The sequence below is a fragment of the Peromyscus leucopus genome, chromosome 6 (genome assembly GCF_004664715.2).
Source record: "Peromyscus leucopus breed LL Stock chromosome 6, UCI_PerLeu_2.1, whole genome shotgun sequence".
NCBI lineage: Eukaryota > Metazoa > Chordata > Mammalia > Rodentia > Cricetidae > Peromyscus > Peromyscus leucopus.
Genome location: NC_051068.1, coordinates 71746390 through 71767855, shown reverse-complemented (window position 1 = coordinate 71767855; position 21466 = coordinate 71746390). Strand labels below are relative to the sequence as shown.

Here is a 21466-nt window from a genome sequence, read left to right as displayed (position 1 = left end):
GGCAGGGGCTTCCAAGACCCAGAATCTACAGGCAACTCAGTTCTCATAGAAGTTCACTGATGTCTCAGAGACCTCAAGGGCCTCACTTCTGGAGCAGTCAAGCCAACAGAAGTCCTTTGAATTTGCTTGGCCTCAGATGATTAGATCCAGAGTGTTTTCCTTGAGATTTCCACCTTATCGCCTGGGAGGCCGGCTTAACTCCCTTTAGCTATGGACCAGTGTTCTCAGACATGACTTGCTCAACCAATGAAATACACACAATATGCATTTGCACAGGCACACACACACACACACACACACACACACACACACACACACACAAACATATATGATTGCGTTTGTTACCCAAGTCCTACTTGCCCACCAATCACATTCAATTCCCCAAATGGGTCATTGTCAGGAAAGAAGTAGATGTCATTTGTAAAATATGTTATGTATTGAATTATGGTAGAAAAGAAATCAATAATGCCAAAAAAGGGAAAGGGAAGTGTTAATAACCTCAAAAAATAACTAAGCCTGGGTCCAACAAATCTTGAGAGGAAAACTGCATTGAAAATTGCCCTCTGTTTTTATTTCATTCTTTATTTTATTTTGAAATTTTAAATTATACTTTTTATTTAGTAAAAACATAAGAGCATACATTGATAAATTTTTATGCATATAAACCACCAAAATTAAGATACAGAACATTTTTTAATCTAGAAAAGACCTTCATTCTCTTTTCCAAATAACACCATTTTCAAGTTTTCGAAATAATCACTGTTCTTACTTGATCATCATAACTTAGATCTAGCTACTTTTGAGCTTCATTTAAAAGAAAAATATAGTAGCTATTCTTTTATGCCTGACTTCTTTCCTACAACAAAACTGCTTACAATGTTATTAATGTTTTGGTATTTTGTGGTTTTTTAAATTGCATTCATTATTCTATTTTATGATATGCCACAATTTGTTGTCTGTTCTGTTGATAGACATACCATTTTCTTGGGCTATTGTAAGTTGTCATACAAATTTTTTTGTGACCTATTCATTTTATTGAGACTACTCTAAGCCTGAAATCATTATAGAATAACAATATTCATAATTTATTGGAAATTGCCAAGTTACTTCCAAAAATTATTACATAAACTTTGATTCTACTGTGGAGATTTGGAAAACCAGAAACAATGGCATTTCCATCATCACAACAACCTCAAAAAAGTCTGATGAAAATGCATATCAATATCTTTTCTTGTAGTTGGAGAATTGAGATTGCAAAGCAAATACTAAACTGAAATCTGGGGAGACAACAGCAACCAAACCCATCCATGTACATCTTACCTAGAACAGAAGAACTAGATGTCACAAAAGCTAGTAAGACTCAAATAAGAATAATTGGTTAATTGCTAGGCTAAATATAGATTAATGTCAGAACATGGAGTCCTTGAGAGCCATCTGAGATGGTTTGTGTGTACTTTTTAATTTTTCTCTATGAATTCTACCAAATGCTCACAGGTAGGACAGGGAGATATTCTGGGAATGTCTTTCAAGGTGCTGCTTCTTGTAGAGGCTGAAAGGCAAAGAGCAGCTGTAGGCAAGACTCCTACCAGCCCTACTTCAGATTCATATTTCTAAACACAAAATCTTTAGGATAAGAGTAACAGAGATTGACACATTAAGGTGCTGTGAAAAGCACTGCATGTGGGGAAGGACACAGAGTGGGTGACAAGACCTAATCCTTCGGGAGGAGAGGGGCACACACTGGGCACAGTGCTAGAGCTGGAGAAGGGACAGGGTCACTTGCAAAGGTTATGTATCCATGAAGCATCCAAGGCTAAGACTCACCTAAAACAGGACCCTGGGAAAAGTCTACCAAACAGATTATCTCTAGAGAACTGTAAAGCCAGAATATCCAAGCAGAAGAATACACATGGATACACTAGTGTATTCCCTAAGAGGGAAGTGTCACTACAGCTGAGGCTTGTGACATATTCAGAGGGACTACAGGAATAACAAACTTCAAATTAACCCAGCTACTGTTTAGATTAAACTTCATCAAAAATGTCTCGAAAGGGAAGAGCATCTTCAAGCAAAAACAGTAACCTTGGGATCTGTCTTTTACGGTATGACTAGCTTTAACCCAAAAGTTATGGTATATTTTTTAAAAGCAAGGCAAATAGTCTAAAGAGACAAGACATGTATCAGAACGAGACTCAACTATGAGAGATTTGCAAACCATCTGACAAAGAATTTCAACCAATAGCTAAAAGACTAATCACTTTAATGGAAATGCTAAAGAGCATCTAAGAGCTCAAAGAGCATCTAAGATGAAATGGGTAATTTCAAAAGAGATAAAAAAAAACTATTTCAAAAACATCCAACGGAGAGCAGCGACACAGGAGCAAGAGTAGCAGATGCACTGGCAAGTTTGGCAGAGTGGGAGAAAGCATGGCAAACTTGAGACAGGTCAACAGAAATGACCCGAACCAAAGTGCAAAGGAAAGGTTAAAAACTGAAACCAGAATGTACAAAAGGCACAGCCTGATAATAAGCTGTCAAAACCACTCAGAATTATAATTTCAGAAGGAGGAGAAGGATGAACATGGCATAAGAAGTATTTGAAGAAATAACGGCTGAGAACTTTCCAAGATGAATGACAGATACCATCAAGCAAAATTACTGCAAAAGCAAAAGGCTAAGTACATTATGTTCAAAGTCGGGGCAGGGAGAGGAACATCTTAAAGGTAAATGAAGAAAAAAATAACCGACAGAGAACCGTTCATAAGAATTACAGCAAACTCTTCATCAAAAGCATATGTAAGCAAGAAGACAATGCCATGGCCATCCCAAAGCGCCTGCTGCCATAGCCCTGCAAACTCCAAAGATAGCCTGCAACGGGAAGAGGCAGGATTCTCTTAGGCAGACAAAACTGAGATCGGGTACCACTAGCAGAGTCTAAAAGGAATGTTAAAGGAAGCTCCTCAACTACTGTAGGGTAACAACAAAAGAAAGAGAGCTGGAAATTCCTGAGTATTTAGACAGTAAACAATATGTTTTATAATAATTTGTGAGGCAACAAGAACACTTCAGGGAAACTTTTATGTATTTTGGACAGAGGCAAAATAATCCAACATGTCAAAAAGTCGGGTTTTAAATTTATATCTTTAATATTGATGTTAGGAAAGCTTATATTTAGCCAAACATGATGTAATTCCATACTTACAATCCCAGAATTGGCTGAGGCAAGAAGATTGAGAGTTCAAGGCCTGCCTGGGCTACATAGCATATTGAGGATATACTGTGAGAACTTGTCTTTAAAATTTTTAAGGACTAGTGAGGTAGCCCAGTGATACAGCACTTGACTAGAATATGCAAGACTCTGGGTTTGATTCTCAGCACTGAAAAAGACAAAGAAAAACCTGTATCTAAAATCAGAAAGCCATAGAGAAAGAGACAAACTTAGGCAAATCAAAGCAAAGAAATGACAATAGAGAAGTAACAACAAAATTAAATAGCAAAAAAAATCATCAAAGATAAACTAGTTCCTTCAAAATATCAATAATATTAGTGAGTAATTTATCCAAATTATTTAAAAAGGTTGAGACACAAATTATAAACATCAGGAATAAAAGAGGAGAGGTAGGTACCCATGCTGTGCTCATCACCCTTCAACATAGGAAACACTCACAGACTCACTCAAGAAGAAATAAATAGCCTATGTAGTTCTATGAATGTCTGAAAATGTGAATTTGAAGCTTAAAACCTTCCAAAACAATGTCTGCCAAGCATACATAGCTTCATTGCTGAATTTAAATAGTCATATACCAAAAGTAATCTCTGCTAAAAAAAAAATCAAAAGAAGCTCTCTAAGACATTTTGTATGGGCAGATTTTCCTCATAACAAAATTAAACAAATACATTACAGAAAAGAAAACCATGCACCAGTACCATTTCTCATGAATACAAGTACTTCACCAAATTATTAGCAAATCTAATCTAGAAGCATATAGGAAGGATGGCATCACAGTCATTGAGATCAAGCCTTGGAATGCAAGGCTGGTTCAACATTCAAAATTCAATCCATATAATGTTAATGCACTACGAAAAAATACAAAGCCATCCCAGCGCATCTAGATAATGTTTTTAGAAAATGAAATATGGACTCATGATAAAAAAAAAAACATATTAATATATGGGGCTGCACATGGTCTCAGGAGTAGAGGACAAAACAAAACTCTGAGTTCATTCCCCAGCACCAAAACACACAAACACACAAAACTATTTAAAAAGCCCACATAAGAGGGGCTTTCCAACCTGATAAAGACTACTGAGCAAGTGTAATGTCCAGAGCACAGATTATTAACATAAGGTCCTGTTTCTTTTCCCAACAATTACGTAACAGACACCGTTCACAATGCAGTGGACAGACTGAGGGACGGAGCTGCTCCACGGTCACCAAACAGCAGGGGGAGGAGTTCAAGCCACGTCAAGACCAGGAATCCACAATTCCTCACAATTCCTTACAATTCCTCACTCCAAGACTGCAGAAATCGGCACCTCCAACAATGACTTGGAGATGAGTGGGAGAGAACTCGGAGAAAGTTAGTAATTTAATTGGTTAAGTTTTCTTATAAATGCTGAAAAGATCAAAGTTCCTATTGAAAAATGACATCAACTCATTTAAAAGCCTGACTTAAAATTCCCTTCTGGAGAAGCAGTGAGAAATTTTCCCAGATGTTCTGTGTGCACATTCTCCTCCCAAGATTTATAACAGAAGGAAGGGAGTCATCTGAGTGTTTAGTCAGCGCGGAGATAAAATTTCTTTTGTGTTATGAAGTACAATGCAACGTTGTGGGTTTGTGCTCCTGATATTTTAAGCGCATAGTTAGATTAAAAGATTAACACAAAGGAAGAAAGACTATAAAGGAATACATTAAAAGGCAGCATGGACCCCGTGAGTGGGTATGCTTATCATTACAACATTCTTCGTTATTCCTAATTTTTCACACTAAGAATTTATTACTTAAGTAAGACACCTGCAAAGAAGAATTTAAGAGCAATGTTCTGGTTTGGGAGGAGATACGGCAGACCAGGGAAAGAGAGAGGTTAGCAATCTGTTGTAGATTTTTGCCCAAGTCTGCATTTGTTCTTACCAATAGGCAGCCATGCAAAAAAAACCCTGGGAAATCAGGGGATACTCTCTTCGAAATCTCTCTCCATAGCCCAGACTGTTGTATACCTGATGTTACTGGACATGGCTCTGGTAGTTCAGAAACACGTCTAACAGTGCCTTCATCACATTTACTCTGGGTCCTTTGTTCTCCTTGTAGCTATGACTCCATTTGAAATGAGCAACCAAACACACGTCACAGAATTCATCTTCCTGGGATTTTCCAACCACTCCAGCCTACAAGGCTTCTTCTTCCTGATCTTCCTGGCCATTTACCTGACAACTCTCTTGGGGAACACACTCATAATGTTGGCCACCAAGGTCAGCCCTGCTCTCCACACTCCAATGTACTATTTCCTGAGCAACCTGAGCTTCTTGGACATCTGCTACACATCCACCACCATTCCGGTCATGCTGGTGAACTTCTTCAGGGAGAAGAAGACCATCTCCTATGAAGGCTGCCTCTCCCAGATCTTCTTCTTTGTGACATGTGCTGGCACTGAATGTCTCTTGTTGGCCGCAATGGCTTATGACCGCTATGTGGCCATTTGCCGCCCCCTTCAGTACCCGGTTCTCATGAGTGTGAAGGTCTGTGTCTACTTGGTGGCTGGGTCCTGGCTCTGTGGCTTGGTGAATTCTGTGACTCACACAGCACTGGCAGCTACACTCACCCTGTGTGGACCCAATCAGATCAGCCACTTTCTCTGTGACATCCCACTGCTCCTCAAGCTCTCATGCTCAGACACCTCTGTCAATGAGTCTGTGCTCCACGTGGCCAGTGCCACCATCGGCCTGAGCCCCTGCCTGTTCACTGCAGGCTCCTACATGCTCATCATCTCTGCCATCCTTAGGATCCCCTCTGCTCAGGGCAGGAGAAAGGCCTTCTCCACCTGTGCTTCCCACCTCACTGTGGTGGTAGTCTTTTACGGAACAGCCAACTTCAACTATGACAGACCCAGGGAAGGCTACTCCCTGGACATGGATATCCTGGTGTCTGTGCTCTTCTGTGTTGTGACCCCCATGTTGAACCCCATCATCTACAGCCTGAGAAACAAGGATGTCAAGGGTGCCCTGAGGAAGCTGGCTGGAGTGTGTGCGTTTCCTGGCAATAGCAATGCCTAGAGGGTAATCCAGCATTCTGTTACTGTAATGCAACATTGCCATTTACAAAGTTCATGGTCCAGAGCCACACATCAAGTTACAAAAAGAAAATCACAGAAAACTCAGAACATTTAAGTGAGTTTATGATTTTGTGTTTGACTGCATTCATTCATAGCTACCCTAGGATGCATATGCCCCATGGGCCAGGTGTCAGACATACCAGTAGTCTCCAAACTGGGGCATACAGTCACCTGAAGAAAATTCTTCAGGGGTGTCACAGTTCTAGAGGTGGTGGGACCTGGGAGAATGGGGCCAATAAATGAGGCAGACTAAAGTCTGATGCAGTAAGTAGCCTTTATTCAGAGCATCAGACAATTTATATTCTGAGCGTTAAGAAGAATCACATGAGTAAAATGTACAATCACAAAAAACAAGCTGCATGTGGCAAAAACATGTTTTTCCATAGCGACAAACAAACAAACAATAATAGCCTGTTATAATGAATAATCTGAGGTACTCACTCCTGTCCACTACACCTGGGAGGAACACAAAAACACCTTCCAAGACTAATTCTGTGTTTTGAAGGAACTGAGATCACAAGACTGGAGTTTTCTCACAAGCACTCAGAATTCTTCTCACATGACTCCGTTCTTGGACCATGTTCCAACATCTCCTTTTTTATTTTCTAAATGTAGGATATCCAGAGTGGTTTTGATTTAAGATGTTGTAGATGAATCTAATTGTCATCTGATGCATGAGTATCCTATAAGCAAGCAAATTATAAACATACTGAATAGCATTAGAACAGTGAAAACATTGTATGTAATACTCTGCCACAAAGAACAGGGATTCAGTACTATTGGTTACATTATTATATGGATCAGAAAAACAACAGCTTGAAAAGAGCAATATCATTAGTAGTTCTGCTCTCTTGTAGAACGTAAGCCCATATTTGTCTTTAATAGGAATGCAAATGTTATTATGCCCTTTGCAAACAGGAAGTGATTTAAATCCCAAGGAAAAATTAAATGCAGTCCCTTCTCCAGAGGAAATGAATGAGTCTCTTATGGTCCCAAGGTCCAGTCATAAGCAGAGTCATTGGTAAAGATAGCAGGTGCTGGATCCATTCACTCTACAAGCTGAAGCAAAGGAGCTTGAGGAACATAAGATCAATACATTAGCTCAGGAGCACTCACTGAAGACACAGGTCAAAACATAAACTGCCAGAAAAACACTCTCAGGTGGCTCTGTGTGTTTCACAGAATAATTTCTTCCTTGGTGCAGAGGGCCTTACCTTGGCCCCAGGTGGGCAGATTTGACTTCTAATGATGTGATTGACATCTCCTCTTGCCCTTTAGCTGGAGGTCTGCTATCTTTTGATAACTTCCATTGTCTACTTGCCCTCTGCCATTGTCCTTGATGACCTGGGGCCAGAGGAGCCAGAAAGGAATTCATATTTCAGTGGCTCCATCCACAATGACAGATGCATACCCCTTCCCTGTTTTCTTCTGGAAAAAAAAATAAAGCAGGTTAATGTATAGCTTGCTCATTTCCTACCAGGGAGGTTAGAATGCACACAAGCATGAGTCTATTGATGGAAATAATCCTACAACCTAAGTAGAATCTGAAATGATATGTAAGGGTTTACAAATTAACTGTAAGATGACTCAAAACAGCCAGTTCCACCTGCTGGGCTGAGGAAAAAGAAGTATTAATAGACTGATGAATAGCTGAACCATGAATCCCTCCTGTATCTGTTGTATGATATTTTGTTTGTGTTCTGACAAAATAAAGCTTGCCTGGAGGGCGGAGGTAGCTACTAGTTAACCATAGGAGCCAGGCGGTAGTGGCTCATGCCTTTGATCCGAGCACTTGGGAGGCTCACACCTTTAATCCCAGCACAATTGGGAGGTGGAGACAGGAATATAAGGCGGATGGAGTCAGGATCTCAGGCCCCATTCGGCCAGAGGATCCAGAGAGATAAGAAGTCCCTGGTGGCTGCTCCTTTGCTTCTCTGATCTTTCAAGTTATTAGCTTGATATTTGACTCCTGTTTTTTATTGATAAGACTAATTAGAGTCATGCTTCATATGGCATCCCAACACGGGGCAAGAATTTCCTCATAAAGCCTGAAAAGGCTTTAAAAAGATGGAATCGGAGATCATCATATTTAAGAAATAAGCCAGACTCAGAAAGACAAATGCCAGTTTTCTCTTGTATGTGGAATGTAGACTTTTTCTTTAATGACATTAAAGTAGAAGAGGGACTATTTGGCAAAGAGGAGACCAGTAGAAGAAGGAAAGAGAACAAGAAAGGTTGGTGGGGTAATCGTGATCAAAATACATTGCATAGTGTTTGAAAATGTCAGAGTGAAACCTGTTTATTTTGTACAAATAATATAGACAAATAAAATTATGGGTAGTAACACAAAGTGTAGTCTGAAGGGTTGTCAGATTCATTTCAAAATAAAATGTCAAGACTTCCATATTTTGGGTAGAAACATTGATAGTATGCATGCTAACAGATTTTTCAGATGCTGGACCAAAGAGATCAGAGGCACTGCTTGTCCATCCATTTACATGGAGGCACTCAGTGGGAACGCTAGAGCCAAAGACATGTCCCCAGCAGCTTGGAAGGAGGGCCTGAAGAGTTTCTTTGATTGACTCTGTAATGGCATAACTTTCACAAGGGTGAGATGCCAAATTATCTCTGATATTATATAAACGATGGAATCCTAAGGTCTAGGGAAATAAAGATGTTGGAATGTGGGGGTGGAGAGAAATTTTGGCAGTGAAGAGCACTTACTGCTCTTACAGAGGGACCTGGGTTCAATTCCCAGCACACATTTGGTGGTTCACAACATCTATAGCTCTGCTTCCAGAGGATCCAATACCCTCTTCTGACCTCCTCCAGCACAAGGCATTCATGTGGTACATGTGCACACATGCAAGCAAAACACACATAAAAAGAATAACTAGAAAAACATGTTGGGATGTGAAATGGTCTTAGTTACTTTACAAAACACATGGTAAGGGCCACTTAAAGGAGAAGGGGTTTTATTGGTTCATAATTCAAGGGTACAGCTCATCATGGTAGGTATACATTTTATTTAATTTTCTTACTCTAGCTTCACAAAAACAGTCAAGGAAGGGCCAGAGAACATTCCCTTGGCCAAACCTTCTACAAAACTCATTGATAAAGGGAGTACAGGCACACTGTACAGTTTGTTCTGTCTGTCCTCCCGGCCTAGGAGATGATGTTGGGAAATTTTTCTTCCTGGTCTGGGGACTATGAAACATCTACTCTGTCCCTTTAAGGTCTCAACAACAAACCAAAGTTCAATTTTCCTCCGGGGGGGGGGGAGGTGGCAACCAATGAGTTGATTGAACTTACTTACAGAAGCCGGATGAGGACTTGCTTACAGAAGTGTGGGCTACCCCAAAGCAACCACACTGGAGAGTCTTCCCTCGACATGAACGATGTCCTTCCCATAGCCACATAGATGGAACTCCCTTCCCCCGTCTCCCAAAGTCTCTATACTTGAGCTCAAGACACCAAAGTATATGCTATTAGGGCAGAATTGCAAAGAGCTGCTCAGGAGAAGTGGCTGAATTCTTGGCGAGGGTTCAGCGACTCTCTTTCTCTGGGGGAATGTCCGAAGGCAGCGAGCCCGTTTGTGATGATGTTTTACAAGCAGGCGCAGCTGATCTGATTGAGATGGTCCAGGTTTGACTAGGAGAACTGTACACCGGACAACTGGGGACGATGGAATTTAAAAGTGAAAGAGGTCACATGGCTGAGCAGGAATCCAAATAGTTTAATCTGCAGAGACATTTAGTAGGGGCTAAATAGTATGGCATCTGAAGATCTAAAATCACAATGCAACTAAAATATCACCAGTTATGTATGATATGAAGAACTCCTAATTTTGTTGACTAGAAATCATTATGACAGAGTGGCACCCTCAGCTAGTCCTCCTTCTGAACTCACAGGTCCAACGATGACTAAAGCGTCTAGAGCCATAAGAAGCCTCTGAGTCCCCCGTCAGATAATCATTGTTCCGGTCCTCCAGAATTTGGAACAGAGTCATGCTCTTTTCTTCAAATTAACTCCTTGCCTTTGGAGAAATATCCCTTAGGTGCACTGATATTGGAGCTGTCCATGAGAATTGTGCATCCTTTGACCTATCAAGACCCACAGGAGAAGAACAGCACTTCCGAGTGGAAGTGGCCCATCCAAGACCAGGCTCAAAAGATGCCGAAGGCATAAGTTAGCTGCATGAGCAAGTGCCTGGACTTCCACACCCCTCACTCAACTGCGCTGGAGAGGGAAGCTCCTCAAAGCCAGTTGACAGTGGAACAAGGTGAGGGACTGCTTTACAAAGCATTCTGTAGGCAGGCTGGGCTTGGACTCACAATCCTCCTGCCTCCCCCTCGAGTGCTGGGATTATATGAGGTGTGGCCTTGCTTGAGAAAGTATGTCAGTGGAGAGGGGGTGGAGCTTTGAGTTTTCACAGCTTTACATCATTCCTAGTGCTCTGTCTGCTTCATGCTTGCCGTTCAAGATGTGAGCGCTCAACATTTTGCTCCCATCACCGTGCCTCCCAGCTGTGATGGTGAGAGATCGTTGCTTCTGAACTAGAAGCCCAAATAAACTTTCTTCTATAGGTTTCCCTGGCCGTGGTTTTATGTCACAGTGACAGAAAAATAACTGATAATCTCCAAGAACTGAGCAGGCTCTGACAGTTTGCTTCCCTGGTTGGCAGAAACATGGACAGGAAGTCTCCCACAGTGTGTGAATCAGAAGCTCTGGATCTACCTTGGCTCCACATACAGGAAGGATTTAAAGGCTTGGGGAGACTGAATGTTACAATGGATATACGATTTAATATCTACTCACCTACTGGGTGAAGAGCCAGAAGATGTGACTGTGGAAATCAAATGTATGAGAGAGGAGCCCAGGCATTCTTGAAAAGCTACATCTGGAGAAAAGACAATAATGAGATTGGGGTGAAGAGGAGAACTGCTAGGTGTTGGCTCTGAAAGGATGTGAATTCTAGGTGAACCAAAACATCCCTACTCAGCACAGTGAGTAAGAGTTCATGGAAGAGAGGTGATCATGGAAGCCTATCTCCAGTCCATTTCATGGTATTCCCAGTGGGTCCTTGAACTCTTCCTGTGGTCATTTCCCACTTCCAGAGTACATAATTGAGTAGACAGTGGCTGGCAAAACTTTCAAATTTTAAGATTTATTTATTTTCATTTTCTGGGTATGGGTGTTGTCTGTTTGTATGTCTGTGTACCTTGTGCATACCTGGTGCCTGGGAAAGCCAGAAGAGGGCATTGGATTAGATGGTTGTGAGGACCATAGCCGCCATATGCAATGGCCTCCTTGTTTGCCCTCTGTGTGCACAAAGTCAGTAGATAGCCCCTCTTTTCTTTTTCTCACTGTTCTTTAGAAAGAGTGTCAGTGAACAATGAGTTGTGTTAAGTCTTCAGTTACAGAGGATCTAGATGCAGAAGTATTTTGAAAAAAGGGTGTGTTTTGGGTGGGGGACAGTTGAGTGTCCTGAGTAGTCAGGAGTACTGTGTTACTGTTGAGTGTGAGTGTAAGTTGGAGCCTAAGGACTTGTGTGGCTGCTGATTAATCAAAGGAGTAAATGCTACCAATCATAATGAGTTGGCATTTAGCACCCTCCTCACCACTTTGTGCCCTACTGAAGCAGAATGAGGCAGATGGAAGGGACCCAGTTCTCCCTGGCTTGTTGAGAAGTGCTGTGGGATGTTTAATCACACTGTAAATCCCAAGATTTCATTATTTAAATAAAATCAACCATAGGTCAAGCAACCAGTCGACTGGAAGTGACCATAGAGAGTGACGGTAAGTTGGGAGGTAGAGGAGAGAGAGGTACAAGAAGTAGAAGGGAGGGACATTGGTTGGATGAGTTTTTATTCCAGATGAGTTAGGAGAAAGCTCTCTCTCTGAAGTGACTGCAGAGGCTTCCTCTGCCTCTCTGAGCTAGCAGGTTTCCACCTGAACATCTGGCTCCTGAGTCTTTATTGGTAAAATAAAAAGATGCTTAGTTAAAACAACATTTGCTATGAGAAGCTCCATCAGCACAGATGATAAGTTCTTCAAGCTTGTCATATGAATAATTTGGATTCTTCTGGCATTCATGTTCATTTACATAAGCAAAGACGTTAAGCTCATGGGATAGCCTGACTCCTTCACTAGCAGCTGTTGGGCTCTGTCTTGCTGCCTTGAGCTGTTGTTGGTTGTTTTTGCTCTTTTGGGGGGCCCACCATCCAGCTCCCAAATAAATCACACATGGAGGCTTATTTTTTATTGTAAATGCCTGGCCTTAGCTTGGCTTGTTTCTTGCCAGCTTTTCTTAATTTTAAATTATTCCGTCTACCTTTTGCCTCTGGGCTTTTCCCATTCTCTTACTTCTATAAATCCTACTTTTACTCTATGGCTTGCTGTGTAGCTGGGTGGCTGGCCCCTAGGTCCTCCTCCTTCTCTGGCTACTTCTTTTGTTTTTTCTCTCAGATTTCTGCTTCTATATATTCTTTCTGTCTGCCGGCCCCACCTCTCCTTTCTCCTGACTTGCTATTGTCCGTTCAGTTCTTTATTAGATCATCAGGTGTTTTAGACAGGCACAGTAACACAGCTTCACAAAGTTAAACAAATGCAACATAAACAAAAGTAACACACCTTAAAATAATATTCTACAACAATGAGTAAAATGGCTGTTGCTGTGGGATGTTCCGTATGGCAAATGTGTTTCTCTGATTGGTCAATAAATAAAACACTGATTGGCCAGTGGCTAGGCAGGAAGTATAGGTGGGACTAACAGAGAGGAGAAAAGAAAGAACAGGAAGGCAGAAGGAGTCACTGCCGCCAGGACAAGCAGCATGTGAAGATGCCGGTAAGCCACCAGCCACATGGCAAGGTATAGATTTATGGAAATGGATTAATTTAAGCTATAAGAACAGTTAGCAAGAAGCCTGCCATGCCATACAGTTTGTAAGCAATATAAGTCTCTGTGTTTACTTGGTTGGGTCTGAGCGGCTGTGGGACTGGCGGGTGACAGAGATTTGTCCTGACTGTGGGCCAGGCAGGAAAACTCTAGCTACAGGCTGTCAGTCAAGGGCAGCTGAACCAGCCTCCAACCAGCACCGGCCACTCAGAACACTTCCTGTAAGTCTTGGGGTGTTGTGTGATGATCTCAACTGTTTACTCTGGAACCCCAAGAATGATGACTCAGCCATGATCACTTGTGCTGGACTTGCCCTGAAAACACTTTTATCCAAACCAAAGGGGAAAATTCCCCTGGTGGCCTAGCAAAGGGTCTGCTATTGCTGGGGCAAAGGGGCCGATGTTAGGACTGTTTTCAACACAAAACTTTACTTTCACAGAAGACTTGGTGTGATGACTACAAACACTTTTTTTTCTACCCATGCATTCTTGCAGGCCTTTTGACTCACTTGGTGAGCTGGCCTAAAGACACCCTCCTCCGCTGTTTCCTTGGTGTTTCAACCTTAGGCTTCACAAAAGGCTTCTCTAAAGTGGTTGCTTCTTGCTGATCGTTAGTAGAGTGGGCTGCGCAGGTAACACCACAAAGAAACAGCAGCAGCAGAGAGATGGAGGAGTGGCTGAGAGGCTGCCAGAGTGGTAAAGCAGCTGGCTGCTTTAACAGCTGGAGAAGAATCATGGAGGCCAAGTCTTACATACACCAAACCCCAGGAACTTGGTGGCCTTGACAGTCATAGTAGCAGAGACTTGGGAACTACCAGTGACCTTGACTTCCTACGAGGCCTGCACACAAGAACTGCAACACTAGGGGGCACCACCTGCTGCCGATCGGCGGGCTGTTATCAAATGCTGAAATAAGCCACCAACCACCAACACTTGAAGAGCTTTTCTTTGCTTACCCATGACTTCTACACAGGTGGAACCTACGGATGTCACTCAGCGGGTTGGGGACAATAAAGGTTGAGAATCTGGAAACTGCACAAGAGCTCTTGGTTGGGTCCAGCCTTTGGAATCACAAATGACAAGACCAACATCAGAAAGAAGGTAGAACTATGTTCAGCTGGCTTCAGCCTGGCACAGGCCCCTGCAGTGGCATCAACGGCAAACACAGACCATTGAGGTCGGTCCAGCAAAGATGAAGCTTCTTATGTTCCCTGGTCACCAGGAAAATGCCAGCTTGCTCCCACTGTGCTCCTGCAGCATTCTCCAAATTGCCAAAGAGAATTCTTTGTGCCACATGGTTCTCAACTTGAAATACAGCTTCCTCAGTGAATGACCCCTCCGTAGGTCTGAGACCTACTCTCGCCCTCTCTGACTGTCACTCCAGTGTTTCGCTGAAGGCATCGAAACCTCTCAGGTCCCAATAAAAAAGAGCAATTATACTTAAGGTTAGAAAAGCCACTCAACTGCTGACGTAAATTCTTTGGGGTGTAAAAATAATTCAAACAGATTTAGCTTTCAACAAAGTTGAAAGAAGAGCTGATTTAGTAGTCAGCTAAGAGGTGACTCTCCAATTTACCCCAACATCTGTCCTTTCAGAGTCTCTTTGTGTCTTTGAGAGTCAAGACTGTCCTATTATTTTCCTTCAGGCTGAGGGACAGACAATTTGGAGGTCCTGGGGCAGGGCATACCCAGAGTCCCCCAAGGCCACCAAGAGACCAAATCAGATGCAAAAGTAAATAGTCTTGATATTGTTACGAGTTAACTCAGGACTCTGTTTGACGCAACGGCAGAGCAGGAGAGACCCTGAGTAGCCATGGGGCAGGGTTTTTAAGGGGAGCTTGAGGTCTACAAACTAATAAGAACAGACTCAGGATTGGTTTATTCGAGTGGCAATCATGTTAGTAACTTTTACTTGGCTAGGGTTAGTTGGGGATTACAGTTAACATTTTTCGGCAGGCCTGGACAAGTCCCAGGCTTTGTCCTTGAGCTGCCATGGAGACTGGCTGGCCTAGCATGTACTGACTGTGTGGGTTGACTCAGTGGCCCAGGCTCTGTCCTGGACTCATGCACGTAGCTCTAAGTTAGTAAGGGGTCTCAGACAGTAAACAACTGGCTGAACCTTGAGCAGTCAGAGTATGTGCAGAAAGGGAGCTACTGCAAGGACTATGTCTTTTGTTCATGACCCTCCCAGAAACTGCTTGCTCAAGTCTCAGGAAACTAAAATTGAGGCCTAATCTCTGAGAGAAGACTGAGCAGCCTGTTATGGCGTCTGCTTGGTCCTTTCACCCACATGTGTATATGAAGTAAGAACAAGATGAAATGTCTTCCCAGCTCCACCCATAGGTAAAGACTATAGCCAAGGTCAGCGGCTCATTTTTACATTCCTGTGAGGTTGGTAGCGTAGGCAGTGATTTCTTCAGGGCTATCTATTCCCATACATGCATGAAGAAGTCCAGCCTCAGACCCTCTTAGCACATTTCTGCCTCTGTCTCCACAACTTGTATGCCTCTCCAGCCCCAGCGTACACGGTGGCTGCCATCACATTTCTGCTTCCTGCTCCAAAAATTAAACACACACACACACACACACACACACACACACACACACACACACACTACATTTCACCCAACAAATATTCTAGGGAACTGAGCAGAAAGTTATTTTAAAATAAATTTTATTGTTAATTAAGTGTATATGTGGAGTTTGGTGCATGTGAATGCAGGGGGCCCTTGGAGGCCAGAGGTGTCAGATCCCCCTGCAGCTGGAGTTACAGGAGATGGTGAGAAGCCAGACATGGATGCTGGAAACTGAATTCAGGTCCTCTGCAAGGGCAGTGTGTGCTCATAACTGCTGAGCCTTCTTTCCAGTCCCAGGCAGGAAGTTCTCAAAAGAAAGTGATAAATATGTGAGAAGATACTTAGTATTTCTAGCCATAAGCAAAACACCCATTGACACCATTTTGAGACTCCATCTTAGAATGGGTCAGTCAGAATGTCAGTCATCAAAAAGCAAACAAAAACTAGTAACAGATGCTAGAAAGGATGGAGAGAAAAAGGGACCCTTGTTTACTGCTGCTGAGAGTATAAGTTGGCACGGCCGCTATGGAATCAGTATGGAGGTTTCTCAAAAAAAAAAAAAAAAAAAAAGTAAAACTATGAATAGATCTACCATATGATGCACCTTTAACTACTCAAAGGACTCTAAATCAGCGTGCCACAAAAATACTTGCACATCCAGGCTTATTGCTGCAGTGTTTCCAATAACTAAGAAATGGAACCATCTCAGCCATCCATCAACAGATGAAGTCCATATATACAATGGAATTTTACTCAGCCATAAAGAAAATTTACGCTGTGACGTTTGTAGCAGAATGGATAGAGCTGGACCGTTGTGTTCGGGGAATGAGCCAGACTTGGAAATACAAATACTGCATCCTTCCCTCTTATGCAGATCCTCGATTTTAATCTCTGTGTGTGTGTGCTTATATATAACGTCATGGAACTAGAAAGGTGACCGCAGGAAGAGAAAAAGAAATGGGGATGGAAGGAAGGGAAAGAGGAGTGGGCAATGGAATGTATGACACACGAGGAGGGGGACTGTTGGTGGGAGAAGGGGGCGGGGAAGGAGGTAGCCCAGGGTCTGAGAGCCATGGAGAAATCAGCACAAAGTCTGTGTGGAAATACCGCAGTGAAACCCACTACTTCGTATGTTAACTTAAAACACTAATAAATTAGAGTTAGGTAAATAAATTCAGCTTTAATAGTCACCTAATTTTAATTTTAGTATTAAGTTTCAGTTGAACAGCAAGTACTTCAAGAGTCTTGGGGCTCTAAGATTTGGAATTCTTGATGGAAAGCTATGTTTGCCTATTATTAATAATCATGTATTTTTAATGTTTAGAATAAAAAGCAAGATGTGTGGCTTCCTTTGCATATTTTCTCTCGTTATTTTAAAGTGTTTTAAAGACATTTTATAGTCAGATATTATAAACTCCTCTAAACCACCTATTCCTCATCTCTAAAACGAAGACAATAATAACATGACACCTCAGAATCAATAAAGGGTTACGTCGTATTACATTTATCTATTTATAAATTCATCCTATGTGCATGTGTGTAGGTATACATGTGGAAGTCAGAGAAAAATCTGTAGGAGCTTTTTCTTTCTCTCCTTCCACCTTTTCAGGAATCCTAGGGATTAAACCTAGGTCATCACGCTTGGTAGCACATACCCTTACCCAGCAGTCATTGCAAGGATCAAATAGCTAATAAATATGAAGCAATTAGAATAAAGCCAGTACTAGATAAGTGTTATTTTTATCACCTAAATATGTGATCACACTCAGCAGAATTTGAGAAATCCTGATTGACTCCAGGATGCATGTTTTTAAATGAACCGTTTAGATTTTCTTTGTGGACTTGCTGCTCTGTAGGGAACTCTATGGAGCTGGAAGATCTAGACCTGTATCTCAACTCTGGCACTTCATAAATGTGTGAACTTGGGTGCTTTATTCAATGTCTCTGTCTCATGTTTCTCATACATAAAATGGGGGTCATAATAGTATCTGTCTCATGAAGTTGTAAAGATTGATTAATTAATATGCTTGTAAAGGCTACATAAAGCTTTATTACCATTATCAATGAATCTGCCATTATATGTAGCCTATATCTTTAAACAAACACAGGTTCCATATCAAGGCATTTAAAATGGACAGTGTGGTGAGTTCCAGAAGATGATCAACTTTGACACCTTGATATCTGTGACCATGTTATAAAATTTGTTATTCAAGAACTAGGCAATGTCTCAGAACCCTGTGGAGGGGTCCTTATATAAGTCACTTCTTCATTTCTTTATACAAGTTCACCCAGATCAAATTAGGACGTACAAGTTCTATACTGTGAAATAAAGTAATACACGAGCTTCTGAAACAGGAGGAATTAGATTCATCCAACAGAGATGATAAAGTCTACAAAAATCAGCTTCTGGTTGCACATATAGATCCCCAAGGGCACACAGATTCCTAACTGATTTTGAATGTGGACTAACTGAAAATCAGTATCTAAGCCTTGGGAATTTCAAAGCTTAATGCCGACTGTAAAGACTGAAATGATCCTCTGCGCAGTGATCCTCATCCAGGTTTTTCTGCCTTTTGAAACTGTGAGAAAGCAGGGCCTGCTGGTTCTGGCTCACCACTCAGGAGGCTACGGCAGGAAGATCACAAATTCGGGGCATACCTGGGCTACAGGTTCAAGTCCAGCCTAAGCAATTCAGTGAGACCCTATCTCAAAATAGAAATTAAATGTAGTGGTAGAAATGTAGCTCAGTGGTTGAGTATTCCTCGGGTATGCACAAAGTCCAAGGTTCAATATGCCTGCAGTGGAGTTGGAGAGGGGGATCACTGTCAGCTTCCTTCTCCTTCCTCCTGCTCTCTCTAGTAACCGATACACAGCCGTGGCTTCAGCTCCCACCCTCAGGCCAAGGATGATTAAACTGTTGTCTACGTTCTTTCTTCTAAGTGCCAATCCTTGTTACTCAGACTTGTCAATGCTGTGACAAACACCTAAGAAAAACAATTCAAAATAAGGAGATTCATTTTGGCACACAGTGTGAGGATTTACGTTCCATGGTAATCTGGATTCTTTGTTTCTGGGCCACAGTGAAGCAGAGCATCATGGCAGAAAGGTATGGTGGAATAAAGTTGTTCATTTCATGGTGGTCAGGAAGCAGGGAGCAAAGGGGAGAGGCCAGGGACAAGACATGCTTCAAAGACATGCCTCTAAATGACCTACATTCTCCAGCTAGGTCCACCTAGCTTCCAGTTCCTGCCCTAACAGCACCCCAGAGAGGACCAAGCCTGTAACACATGAACGAGCTTGTGGGAAAGACATCACAGCCGAACCACAGCACTGTATTTTTAGTACTAACTGGGTACTTCCTCATAGATTACTCACAGCGTCTTCAGTTTCCCAAAGTAATTCATTATCTTTATTCTAATGCCTGTTCCTTCTCAATAATTTTATGCATCACTTAATGACATCTCCTTATTAATAGACTGTTCAAATTGTCTCAACAAACTGTGACTCACATGCGGACCCCAGGTTACTCTAAAAATGAATCCCATACTGTGAAATTTTTCTGCAAGGATTCTCTAAGGTCCAAAACCTCTATCTCCACACAGTAGATCGCTCCTTTCAATTATAGTAATAAGTCTACCCACACTCTAGGTTTTAAAAAAGGAATTTTTAAACTTAAGACCCACTGACTGCTATAAAAGTTGACGGGCTTTATAATCATGGCGTTAATTCTTGAAATTGCGTATAAATGTTGTATGTGTAATCAGGTTATTTTAATAACTCATATTTCATCAGATCATTAAAGCAGACTGTGACCCTGATGTCTGATCAGCCTCAGAGTATTTTCTCCGGGCCTCCTTTCCTAGTAAGTATCCTGTCACTTGGGACTTAGTCCTTGGTTCCTTTGAAGGTGTTCCACAGTCTGTTCTACCGATTCCCATATCCAGTCCTGGCTTATATGAAAATCCCAAGTACCTGATATGAAAAAGGCAGGAAAAAATATTTTCCTGAATATTTGGAGAACCTGAACCAAATATTCAGGAAAAAAATATTTTCCTGAATATTTGGAGAATACTCCAAGGTTCTCGTTACAGAATTTAGTTACTTGCTTCTAAAGACCTAGTCCAAAACAGAAGGGTGCAGCTCAGTTCCCACAGCTCCCCAAGACAGTTGACTCCCTACCACCACATCTCATGTCTCAGAAACGAGCTGTGCAAGCCTCCCACAGACTTCTGTAGCTGTCACACAACAGCCTTGTAGGAACCTTCAGAGACAAAGAGAAAGTGAGTGGTGGTGAGTTTCTTAGTCAACTCAGGACCTAAACACCTTTCCCCCTCAGCAGCCATACATCCCTTGGGGACATTCAAATGTCACAGAGATTTTATGCTACCATCATTCTAAGTATTTATGAACATGTCAGTATTTTAGTTTGTACTGTTGATTCACAACTGGACCGTAACCTGAGGTATTTTTATACATCATTTAACCTCAGATTTTATGTTACCTAAGCAGACATATTCTCAGACACAGTAGCTAAAGAACACTCCAAAACACACACACACACACACACACACACACACACACACACACACACACACATCACCACTACAAACACACAATCAGAAATACTTGCATATATATATATATATATATATATATATATATATATGTATATCACTGGGGACATGTTTTGCAGTCTATCTGTGCTCCATGGGCCAGTGGCCCAACAAACAGGTTCATTGCTTCAAACTATTGAAAGATATGTCAGTTTTCTCTCTCTGCAGTCTAGCTTCCATGGTGATTGTGCTGGCTAATCTTACATTAACTTGACACAAGCTAGAGTTATTTGGGAAGAGAAAACCTTAGTTGAGAAATACCCAACCAGACTGGCCTATGGGCAAGGCTTTGTGGCATTTTCTTGACTGATGATTGACATGGGAGGGCCCAGCTCACTGTGGGTGGTGCCACCCTTGGGCTGGTGGTTCTGAGAAATATAAGAAAGCAGACTGAGAAAGCCATGGGGTGCAAGCCCATAAGCAACTATCCTCCATGGCATCTGCTTCAGTTCCTGCCTTCAGCTTCCTGCCTTGAGTTCCTTCCCTGACTTTCTGTCATGATGGACTGTGATCGGGAAATTTAAGCTGAAGTGAACCCCTTTCTCCACAAGTTGATTTTGGCTGAGACCATTCTGGAAGGCACTATGCAGGCTCCTAGAGAAGAAAAGGCATCAATAGCTCTACTGAGCTGTGAACGCTATGAGGTATAATATCAACGTGCCAAGCAGGATGGGGTCACCTCTATGATAGTGGCACAGCTGTTAGAGAGGTAACCAACAATCCTATGATTAGCTTTGATCCCTACTCCCCAGTACCACAACCCTGGGCACAAATCCATATCTTAGGAGGTCATAGGCCCTAAGTGGGGAACTTACCACTGTCGTTTAGCTAAATTGACATGCTGTCAAACTGCCTTCTAAATAATTATGTGTATACCCATAGAGAAATGCTACTCTCAGCCTTAATCAGAAAAATATCTCTTACCCATGAATGTCAGTGAAGGCAGTGACTCATGGATGCCCTAGGTACCAAGAATAAGTGATGTTTAAGGGCTCTGCCCTAAACAGGACATTTATATCATTTCCTTTATGGTTCATTCAACATCACAGA

The 21466-nt window shown here is 42.0% G+C and overlaps 1 protein-coding gene and 1 long non-coding RNA gene across 2 annotated transcripts in view; one reads left to right on the top strand and one right to left on the bottom strand.

Annotated features, from left to right (window-relative positions):
* Positions 1-5248: 5248 nt before the first annotated feature.
* LOC114680905 (olfactory receptor 5V1-like) lies at positions 5249-6271 on the top strand. Its single transcript, XM_028854080.2, has one exon. It carries the CDS (start codon positions 5312-5314, stop codon positions 6269-6271), a length of 960 nt encoding a protein of 319 aa, XP_028709913.1. The 5' UTR covers positions 5249-5311.
* Positions 6272-6598: 327 nt separating this feature from the next.
* LOC119088201 overlaps positions 6599-21466 on the bottom strand; it is a 71978-nt gene continuing 57110 nt past the window's right edge. Inside the window, exons 2-4 of the long non-coding RNA XR_005091809.1 lie at positions 11149-11230; positions 7545-7758; positions 6599-7013 (exon numbers count right to left, since the gene is read on the bottom strand). This is a non-coding gene — a long non-coding RNA (uncharacterized LOC119088201). The remainder of the gene's footprint in view (positions 7014-7544; positions 7759-11148; positions 11231-21466) is intronic.